The 11,613-nt window shown below is 45.2% G+C and overlaps 1 protein-coding gene across 1 annotated transcript in view; it reads left to right on the plus strand.

Moving 5' to 3' along the window:
• Positions 1 to 2,382: 2,382 nt before the first annotated feature.
• Positions 2,383 to 11,613, plus strand: part of P4ha3 (prolyl 4-hydroxylase subunit alpha 3) — a 33,662-nt gene continuing 24,431 nt past the window's right edge. The window contains exons 1-3 of the mRNA XM_021201683.2: positions 2,383 to 2,598; positions 9,042 to 9,184; positions 9,911 to 10,134. Of these exons, the coding sequence (XP_021057342.1) occupies positions 2,402 to 2,598; positions 9,042 to 9,184; positions 9,911 to 10,134 (564 nt within the window). The 5' untranslated portion in view covers positions 2,383 to 2,401. The remainder of the gene's footprint in view (positions 2,599 to 9,041; positions 9,185 to 9,910; positions 10,135 to 11,613) is intronic.

Genomic DNA, 11,613 nt, shown 5'->3' on the forward strand with positions numbered 1-11,613 from the left:
ATAACCTGAGCCTCAGAAACCTGATAGGAAGTACCAAATTTCTATATTCAAGAAATTTAAGACAATTCAGGAAAAAAAAAAATGTAGGATCAGTTCCCAAATTTGATAAAAGGCACAACTTGCAGAAGCAAGACATTTAAGTGACCTCTAAACAGGACAAACTCAAAGAGTGCAATGCCTAGCATTAAACTGCTGAAAGATAAAAGCAAAGAAAATATGACAAAGAAAGCACTTTGAAACTAGCTAACTAGCTAGAGAGTGACTGGAGGAGCTGGGCATTTCCCACAGAGGACAGAGAACGTTAAGGTACCAGAAGGAAAGCAATGTGAACATGAAATTTTATAGCCAATGAGACAAACCTCAGCAATAAAGCAATCCCAGAGGAAAGAACATTAAGAGACTCCATTGCCTTATGGCCTGCTCTAAAACAGTTGCTATGGAGATCGAATCAAGAACCAAAACATCTCCCAAAAGAAAGTTTAGAATTAACTGACTTTAATGGTGAATTCTTCAAGCTACTCAAAGAAGAACAAATTTCAATCCTTTCCAGATTCTTCTAAACTGCAAGAGAGGAGGGAACACTTCCTACTGTGATCTCTGAAACTAGTTTTACATTGATATGAAGACCAGATGAGAATAATTTAAGAAAACTATAGGCTATCTTCTTTTAAAGATATAAAATGTTACAACAAAATATCAACAAACAAAATCCAGCAACATGTTAACTGAGTGTGCATTGTGACCTAAGAGGATTTACATTAGGCATTTAAGGTTGGTTTAGCATACAATAATTTATGCAACACTTTATATCAAGAAAGTAAACACACCACACAATCATCTTAGTTGGACGCCTTGGAGCTGAAGTTGCAGGTGATTGTGAGCCTCCTGACATGGACATGGGTGGGGAAACAGCTCAGGCCTTCAGTAAGAGCAATGTGTATGCACTCTTAGCTGCTGGCCTTCTCACCCGCCCAAGTTTCCTACTGCTTAGACAAATTATCACAAACTCTGGGGCTTATAATAACCCAGATTTGCCTCAGAATTCAGAAGTCTGAAACGATGTATTAGACTTTATCGCCATTGTGGCCAGGTATCTGACAGACACAATGTAAGGGAGAAAGGATTCTTCGGCTCCTGGAGTCCACCATAAAAAAGGAGGTGTGATGGCAAGTCCTGCTCCATGTGGTGGCTAGCATATGTGGCTGGTGCTAACATCCAGCAGACAGAAGCCTGATGGCTCTGGCCAGAAGTGAAGCCTTAGCGAACCTAGTGGAATATGTAAGCCCTACTTCCCCAAAGCTCCATAGCTTGTTTTTTTTTACCAAGTATTCAAGAGGATGAACCTATGAGGTTCATTTCACAGTCAAACTGTAAAGAATAGGTGCCAGTGCACTAAAATTAAGGTATTGGCAGATATCTGTTCTTCCTGCAGACTAGGAAAGATCTGTCCTCTAGCCTCCTCAATCTTCTAGAAGCTGCCTACAGCCTGTTACTCACAGACCATTTATCCACTTTCAAAGTCGCAACACAGCATCATCAAGTCTATCTGACTTTGCTGTTATTGCCCTGTATCTTTCTTTGCCTTTTTAAAAGGACCTTGGCAATTGTGCTGAGCCCACCAGGATAATCCAGGATGGCCTAAAGTCAAGATACTGTTAGAACTATACACATTGATTCTGTGAAGCTCTCTCCCCTTCAAAGCATGCCAGAGGGAGTCCCTCTTTGGGAGCAGGGTCCTCACCCATTGCACACAGCCTGTGGTTGCCCATGACGTGGTGGTATCCATTTCCATTTCCCTTTATGAACAGTGGTCTGCATCTGCACCTACTATAGCACAGATGGTACTGAACACTTAAATGAATGAGTAATTGAATAAACGTTGCTGGGCAAAGGGATAGCAGGGTGAAAAAAACAAGCAGCCTAGTAGAATATAATGATGATACTTTTGTGTGACTATGTAGTGACTCGATCCTAGAATTTCAGCTTCTGTAAATCCTAACCATCTAAGATCACCTGAGTTCCTGTCCTCTGTGAAAACTTTACCCCTCTGCCCAGCCACCTGCACTTCTGTCACCATGCTGTCTCTGTCACCCTTTGGAGTTCCCCTCATAATCCAGAGGTTTTTGTGTTCTCCCCTGTCCCACATGAGGAATTTGGATGGTGGTTCAGCATGGCCGTAACTAGAGAAATCACTGCTCACCCGCTCTACCTCAGTTTCCCCAAGTGTGACAGGCACCGTGGAATCAGTGTGGAGTTAGCAGCGGGCCAGGCACTAAAGTATTCGGTGTTGAGGGGACGGAGGCGGCCAAGGGCGGGCGACGCAAGGCTGCGGGCGGGAGCGGGCGGGCGGGCGGGCCGAGGCGGCGCCGGGCGGGAGCGCGGAGGGACGCGCGACCCCGCGATGGGCCCAGGGGCGCGGCTGGCGGCGCTGCTGGCGCTGCTGGCGCTCGGGGGAGACCCCGCGGCGGCCACCGGGCGGGAGGACACGTTCTCCGCGCTGACCAGCGTGGCGCGCGCCCTGGCGCCCGAGCGCAGGCTGCTGGGGACACTGAGGCGCTACCTGCGCGGCGAGGAGGCGCGGCTGCGCGACCTGACCAGGTGAGGGCGTCTCCAGGGAGCCTGGATGCTCAGCGGCTCAGGGTGAGGAGTAGCTGAGGCCCAAAGTGACTTCCAGACCCAACTGTCATAGGGTGGGGACTCTGAAATACTTTGAAGGGGGATGAGGAGTTCTGTGTCAAGCCCTGTCTATCTATATGTCTGTCTGTCTGTCTCTGTATGTCTGTCTGTCTGTCTCTGTGTCTCTTTCTGTCTCCTTGTTCTGGTCTCTGTCTCCGTGTGTATGTGTGTTTGTCTGTCTCTCTGTCTGTCTCTCTGTCTCTTTCTGTTTCTCTGTCTCTCTGTCTCTGTCTCTGTCTCTGTCTCTGTCTCTGTCTCTCTCTCTCTCTCTCTCTCTCTCTCTCACACACACACACACACACACACACACGGGTGTGACACACACCTCCCATCCATCTTCACATGTCCAAGTTGGTACACTGTGAAAAAGTGTAGGTAGCATGGAGATTCTAGAGCCCAGTTAGATCTCACAAATGCTGTGGCAAGCAGCAAATGACCTTGAACTTCTTGTCTAGTTACTGCTGACACAGTAGAATGGTGCAGTGACCATTACAGCTCTTATTTCTTTTCCATGGGTAAAAGTTCTCTGAATGTAAGTAGTAGCTGAGAGGGTCGTATGTATGTGAAAATGTCTGACTCCAAGAAAACACTGTGAAAAGCTATTTCACACTGGGTCATACTGGGGCTAGCGTGCACAAACACACAGCCAACATTATTTTTTATGCAGTCAGCGAAGTAGAGTTAGATCCTGAAAGGTAAACTATTGTAAAGCATGGGACTTAGGGCACTAATCAGTGTCCGAGATGAAAAAGGAATGCTTGCATATGATATCAATATGTCTTGTGCCTTCTTTGCTTTGGACATTGAGAAGCCCACAGACTATAAGACACAGTTGTTTCCACATAAATCCAATTGATCTTACAAACTTGTCTAGACAGAGCAGAAGCACACCATTTGATTTCCAGCTAAACTTCAAATCCATCCCCATGCCAACCCACCCTGCTCCACTCCCACAAATGTTTATAAGAAATGATCATGAAGGACAGCCAGTTTCGTAAGGGTTGGCTTAATCCCGCAGTCTGCTCTTCAAAATAGCCATCGGTGGCAACTGATGGCTTATATTTGGACATGCATTTGTTTGAGTTGCAGGATCAAATTGGTTTGTTAAAAAAACTGCAGATTACATTCTTACACTAAGAAACACAGGCTGTAAGCAGGAGACAAGTTTAGGAAAAGCTAATAAAAGAGACCCGTCTATACTAAAAAAGAAGAAGGAGGAGGAAGAGGGGGAGGAGGAGAAAAGAGAGGAGGAAGAGGAATAAGAAGAGGTGGAAGAGGAGGAAAAGGAGAAAGCTAATACAGGGGGGAAAAAGTGTGTGGAACACTGTGGGTACCGAGTGGCTCGGAGTCTAGAATCAGGAGCTCGACAGATCTCTGAGTTCTTAACCCTGACCGTGTTATATCTTTAAGCTTTAGTTTCCTAATTTATACAATGATGCTTTAATGGTTATTCCCATAGGGTTCTTGCAACAATTGTGTCCCAGGTAAAGTTATTTATCATTGAGCTTAACATGTAATTAGTTGCTGAAAAAAAAAATGTTACCGCCTTATGACTCTCTTATGGCTATTTCAAGGCTGGCTGATGAAATAGTCTCAGTGCTATAGGGAGGCTGAGGCAGGAAGACCGCTGTGGACCGAGCAACACCAGAGCGGAGCACCGCGGCTCGGTGACCAAGAATTAACCCTGCATTAACCCTGCCAATGGAAGCACTAGCTGGGAGTCTAAAAGGTTAAAAAGGGAATCTAAAAAAATCCCAGCTTCGTTTCTCAGATGACTATGAACATTTAATCTCATCAAACTCAATCTGATGTTCTAGAGGCCGTGATCCTGTTCCCTGGTCATGCTCGAAAGCCCAAGTGGAGTGTTTGCTTTTAAAAAATGAAAATTTGGGCAGTTTCGGCTCACTTTTCTATAGTTTCATTTTGTTGATTTTATATAGGTTGGGATGTTATTTCTCATGCCCTCGTTTTATATGCTTTGAGTTTCTAAATCAGGAAACGAAGTGGCTTTGGCTGCTGAAACTGCTCCTAGCCGCTAACTGATAGAAAGTATGCTGGTGAGAGCCCCCATCACTGCGTACTAGTAGAGCACACAGTCTGCACTGGGAGGGGGGGTGTTGGTGCCATTTAAGAAACACGAAGAGTGAGAGAGTGGGGTGATTTCTGGGCTCAGAATGAAGCATTCAGAACGTCTCAGAAGAGTGACGACAAAGCCATCTCTCACTTTCAAAGGAGACATGTCGAATTGACATAGCACATGGCTTGCGGTTGAATAACCTCCCCAGGAAGCTAACTGCTGGGGTTGGGTTGCAAATTTTATGTGCAGATTCTTGAAGGAAAGGATCTGATTTTGCACTCTCAGCAGCATTTGTTAAAGCAAAAAGGCATTTAGGAAAGCCTGAGGTTGGCCTTCAGCGTCCTGTAACTCGGTCTCTGTTTGCTCAGAGGCTGGGCATACAGCCAAGTTTGCATTCCTAGCCAGCCTCGGGTAGCAGTCTATAGATTTCCCCTGCTTTCTTTCCTGTGCGAGAGAAAAAAAAAATAGTCATATTTGAACACTGCATTGCTTGATTGCTGCAGTCAAGAGCAAACCCCTGGTCTGATACAAAGCGGGGTCCAAGGAAGACGCGGTGTAGACAGGGCTTTTGGTTTGATGATTGACTTGGACTGATACTCAGCCCCATGCCTCACTGCTCTCCCTTTGTGCCTCTGCTTGTTCGGATGCCTTTTAAACATGTGTCCTTGCCCTAGCAAGGGTCTGTGGGAAAGGTGAGGGGAAAAACTAGAGTAGAAAACAAAAGGACCCAAAGAGGTGCAGAGTGGACCAGCCTTTCACCTCACAGAGTAGAGCTCCTTGGTGGCTGGCTCAGAATTCACCTTGTGCTCCTCCCAGCTCCTCCCAGCTCCTCCCAGCTCCTCTCCATCCAACTGCCTTGTAAAGCTCACTGTGCTCAGACTCAGTTGTTCCTGGACACTTCACGTTTTTTAAGCTGCACTTGGCTTGGGGCTCCGCTTGGACATTTTTTCCTGTCTAGCAGCTCGCTAAGTGGTTCCACATGGAGCCCAGGCAGGAAATAACGGGCAGTAAACCGCTCTCCACGCTCCGCAGGCTGTTTGGATTCGAAATCCCAGAGGAACAGCTCAAAGCATATAAAATGAGGGCATTAGAAATAATGTCTTTGGGATCGGAGTCACCATTGGGACTTGAGAGCCTCACTCTTCAGAATTCTCAGGTGACTCTGCACCTCTCCCTCCATTCCTCTGTCGCACACCATTCTATCTGCAAGCCCCCCCCCCCCGCTTCCCCAAAAGACTCAGGAGCTCTAGTGCTCATTCATATGGCCTAGCTCCATCGGCTGATATTATATTGATTTTGACATTAATTTTTGGATAAAGTTCTTAGAGCAGCACCTCTCAACCTTCCTAATGCTTGTGACCTCATGTTCCTCATGTTGTGCTGACCCTCAAATTATTTTTGTTGCTATTTCATAGCAGTAATTTTGCTACTGTTATAAATCATAGGATAAATATCTATGATTCCAATGGTCATTTGACCCTCAAAGGGACCACAACCCATGCTTTGAGAACTACTGTCTCAGAGGACAAGAGGTACTGGTTACCTGTCATGTTTAACATGATTGACAAATTTCATTAATACAAATTCCATCACTGTGTTAGACATATAGCACAGTCTATACGCACAGTATAGCAGGAGAGGAGGCGGCATCTTTTGCCTACATGAGCGCTTGCAGAACACCCAGGAAGAAACCCATTAGAAAGATGGTCATTCCAGGTGCCACCACTTTGCTTTTCCTGTCACAGCACTGGAAGAATGGAAGTGAGCTGGACACCTCCCTCTCTGTTCCTGCTATGATTACCTCCAGTGTCTGAACTGATTCCTAGACTGCTCCCTTGAACCCATCCCATTCTCTTCCCTAGAGTCACTATGATGACTTATAATCTTCTTCATTAGCATGTCTCATGTTGACATGCTGAAGTGACCTCCTCCTCCGTCTTTCTGTCTCAGTTGCTTCCATTTCTCAATCTTCCTTCCCCACCCTCTCACAAACTCATTCATGTAAACAAGTCCTAACAATTCCACTCTCACTTGCCCTGGCCAAATTAACCACGCCTTGCTGCTTTCTAGGTTAGTCTAGTGCTGCATCTACAACTAACTGTGTCTCACTCACCCACTGGACTGTGAGTCCCTGGAACCAATCTCATTGTCTTATTCAAGGTTTGGCCCCTAGCATTTAGAAGAATTTATTCCATTCATTATTTCGTAGAGACACGTATGGAAGCTGGGTCTGATTATCACAGGGCTTTAACTTGGAAGGCTAAGTCAGGCGAATCACAAGTTCAAGACCTGCATGGGCTACCAAGTGAGTTCATGGTCATCCTGGGCAAATTGGTGCTGTCCTATCTCAAAATTAAAAGAGACCTAATGATGTACCGCAGGGGTAAAGTGCTTGCCTCGTGTACAGAGTCTGAGGTGAAATCCCCAGGAGCGTGCACACGCACACAAAAGAGGACTGGGCTTAGAGACTACGGTGATCTGAATGGGAATAACCCTCGCAGGTTCATAGCTGGGAAGACTTTGTCCCTAGTTGGTGGAACTATTTGGGAAGGATTAGGGGGTGTGGTTGTTACTGGGGGAAGGCCATGAGGTTTCAAAAGCCGCTTACTATTCCCAGTGTGTTCTTTCTGCTCCATGCTTGTGGATCCAGATGTGAGCTTTCAGCTGTTCTTCTGCCATGCCATTGCTCTGCCACCGTGACCTCTAACCCTCTGAAACTGTAAAGCCAACTGAATAGTTTCTTTAATAAGTTGCCTTGAAGGTACAAAGTGATGAGAACAAGTTCTTTTGGGAATTTTTTTGGTGGGGGAGGGGCTTGAGGGGTTCAAGACAGAGGTTCTTTGTATAGCCTTGGCTGTCCTGAAACTTACTCTGCAGACCAGGCTGGCCTTGAACCCAGGGATCCACCTGCCTTGCTTCCAGAGTCCTGGGATTAAAGGCATGTGCCACCACTGCCCAACTTGGTCCATAAACTCAGTGTGCAATGGGCTTCATCTTTCCTTTGTATCCCAGGACCTAGCATAGAGTCAGGCATCTCAAAAGTGATGACTATATTAATTCACTGAAGAAGTAGTTATATGTCAAATGTTTGCATCTTTGTACACACTGATTCCCATTAGTTCATAACCCACTCCTTCCCTTCCCTTCTTTGTTCATTTCCATGGGAACCATGGCAACATCAAACCAGAACCCAGGCTTCTGAATGGAGTGGCTTTGGTTTCAGTCCGGGCTTTGCTATTTTCTAACAGCACAGCCTCGTTTTGGTTTCCTCCATTGCAAATAGGACAAAAGTAAGCCTACATTAAATGGCCTGGAGAGATGGCTCTGTAATTAATAGCACTTGCTGCTTTCTAGAGGACCCAGGTTTGGTTCCCAGAGCCCACATGGCTCACAACCATGCACAACTCCAATTCTGGAGGGTCCAGTGACCTCTTCTAGCCTCTACCAACACTACACACATGTGGTACATAGATACACAAGCATAAAATAAAAATAAAATAAAATAGAATGCCCAGTACATGGTAAGGATCCAGTAGGTAGCAGTCATCAAAACATTTAAAAAGATCCTTCAAGTAGCAGGTCGGCTACCGCCTCTTCTAACCACCATAGTCTCGTATGTTCCATGTTCTCTTAGCATACCTCACGTTGATTGTTAGTTTTTCCAAAATGCTTCTGAGTTCCTTCCAGACACTAAGTATTGGGTCTAGAGTGATAACAGAAGATTAGAACCTTGTATCTGTCAAGCCCCTGATCTGGAGCATGCCTCACCCTTGTATCTCTAACATGTAGTACAGTGCCAGACACAGTGTGACTGAACAGTCTACATGGACTCATTCAGTGAATAGATGAATGGACCTGCTTATGTGATATTTGTAGCTTCTGAGTTTTTTATTCCTGCCTGGCTCTTTTAGTTGAACTATTTTCATGAGTTTCCAGAGGTTCAACACTTCAGGTTTTTTTGTTTGTTTGTTTTTTGTTTTTTTGGTTTTTCGAGACAGGGTTTCTCTGTGTAGTCCTGGCCGTCCTGGAACTCACTTTGTAGACCAGGCTGGCCTCGAACTCAGAAATCCACCTGCCTCTGCCTCCCGAGTGCTGGGATTAAAGGCATGCGCCACCACGCCTGGCAACACTTTAGTTTTTACACCGTCACCCCCTTCCTAAAAGAGGTGAGGGCTACAGGCAGGCACTGCTGTAGGCAGCTCCTGATTTTAGCAGTTCTCACCACAGCAACCTCCCTGGGCTATATCAGTTGTGTCTAGGTGAGATAATTCTTTCTCGTTTCGTTCAGATTCTATGACAAGGTACTTTCTTTGCATGAGGACTTGAAGATCCCTGTGGTGAATCCTCTACTTGCCTTCACTCTCATCAAACGCCTGCAGTCTGACTGGAGGAATGTGGTACATAGTCTGGAGGCCACTGAGAACATCCGAGGTAATGAGGACGGTTGTGAAATACAGGGAAGCTTCTAGCTTCTGATTTGGTGCTAAGGAGGGAGATTATGTTGAGTTACAATGAAGATTAGCAGAGCAGACAGAAACTACCTGAGCTCCTAAGCTCCTTTGAGTCAACAGAGTTAGTCCTTTTGCTAATAGGCATATGATTTTAGATAACAGGACAACTTCACCTCCATTACCTCACTGGGTCTTCACTACAATCAAGTGAAGAAGTGTACATCCACTCAGTTAAATATGTGTATTTGTGTACTTATGTATGTGCAGAGCATCATGGCCTTCCAGTAGTTTCTGTTTCAAGTTTTTAAATTTGAAAGTTAGAATACTGTAATGTGACCTGTAAAGAAATCACTTTCTAATTCATTCTACCTTGCACTATAAGACGTTGATTAGTTTGGGGCAGTTAAGAAGAAAAGGAGTTACCCTCGCTAAAGGGAAAGATTATAGAGACATGGCGTAGAGCAATACGACCAAGCCATGCACCTAATTTCTCTTTACTTCCTCCATGTCGTTGTTCTGAATGTCCTTCATCCAGATCGTCATAGTAAGCATCTACTCTGAGGGCCCGAGAGATGACTCAGTGGTTAAGAGCACTTGCTGTTTTTCCAAGAGGACCCAATTCAGATCCTAATGCCTGCATCATAACAGATGAAATGCCCATCGCCTGTGTTTGGAGGCAGGGGTCACACTCTTTCTATTTTTACAGCTCTGAAGGATGGCTATGAGAAGGTAGAACAAGACCTTCCCGCCTTTGAGGACCTCGAGGGAGCAGCAAGGGCCCTGATGCGGCTGCAGGATGTGTACATGCTCAACGTGAAGGGCTTGGCTCGAGGCGTCTTCCAGAGGGTCACGGGCTCCTCCATCACCGACCTGTACAGCCCCAGGCAGCTCTTCTCTCTCACAGCGGATGACTGCTTCCAAGTTGGCAAGGTGACATGCCAGGAAGGGCAACTGCTCGATTCTGCATTCTTAGGGATGAACTGTGTCTCAGCTGTCTTTAGGTATTCCCTATGCTTGAGGTAATGACAGGGTAGATCACTGCATTGCAAAGTAAGAGAAGCCAAGTTGAACCCCATCTTTTAGCTTCCCGTGCTCTTGCCACAGGGATATGAAGTCATCATATACGTAGTGCGCAAGAAAAGCTTTTCTTTCCAATGGGGTATTGTGTATCCCGGGCTGGTGTTAAGCTTGCCAGGGTCTTCCTGCCTCTACCTCTCCAGTGCTGGGATTACACCATGCCCATTTCTGCAGTGCTGGAAACCAAACCCAGGGTCTCATGTGTGCTAACTAAGCACTTGAGCAACCCAGATACATCGTTTGCACACAAAATGGTTCGCCAGGCTGATAGACATGGACTAGGCAAAAATCATCATTTTTTTGAAACTCTAACTATAAATCCTACAGTATCTGAACCATGGGTGGAAAGCAGAGGGGAGGGTGAACAGGAAGTTCCAGACGGTGATGTGGAGGTAAGATCACAGAAAGGGTCTACTGAGATGCTCTGGAACCCTTTGCTCTGTTCCCTAAGTGCTTAGAAATATTCAGTTAAGTTAGTGTAAAACAAACAAGGCTGTGCACCTCAATGTTACCTGAGGAAACAGACTTCAGGAATCTCCCATAGGTGTGTTTAGCTGATTTTTGCTCATACTGAGTTGTTTTATAACATACTCTTTGCCAGCCTTACCTTCAAAGGCATGTGGTAATTCTTTTCCTTTAGAAAACACTTACTGCAGGAAAGTGTTACTAGGTTTTTTCCTTCCTACTCCTACCCAATGTTCATTAACCAATCTAAGAATGTGCTTCATGGTCCTAGTTCCAGGCTTGGGGAATCAGTCCCCAAACCTACACAGAGTAAGGTTCTCTGCTTACTGCTTCTCTCTCTCTGTCTCTCTGTCTCTCTGTCTCTCTGTGTCTCTGTCTCTCTCTCTCTGTCTGTCTCTGTCTCTGTCTCTCTCTCTCTCTCCTTCTCTGTCACGAGCATGGCTAGTTTAAGTAGTTGAGTGCACAGTACCAATAAATGCTCATTAATGGAGCCTCTTGGCCATGTATTGAAAACCATAAGCCATGTGCTGAAAATTTAGTAAGCTAACTTCTTGAAAGTCTTACTGCAAATCTTTAATCATTTGAAAGACAATGCATTTCAAATTTATCTGTATTTATTTGAGAGATAATGCATTTCAAATGTAAAGGTAGTACCTAGGACAATATCAAAAGCAGCTTTATCTAACTATCTATCTATCTATCTATCTATCTATCTATCTATCTATCTATCTATCTATCTATCTATCTATCCATCCATCCATCCATCCATCCATCCATCCATCTATCTATCTATCTATCTATCTATCTATCTATCTATCTATCTATCTATCTATCTATCTATCTATCTATCAATCTATCTATCTATCT

The sequence above is a fragment of the Mus pahari genome, chromosome 1, assembly GCF_900095145.1.
Source record: "Mus pahari chromosome 1, PAHARI_EIJ_v1.1, whole genome shotgun sequence".
In the NCBI taxonomy this organism is placed as follows: domain Eukaryota; kingdom Metazoa; phylum Chordata; class Mammalia; order Rodentia; family Muridae; genus Mus; species Mus pahari.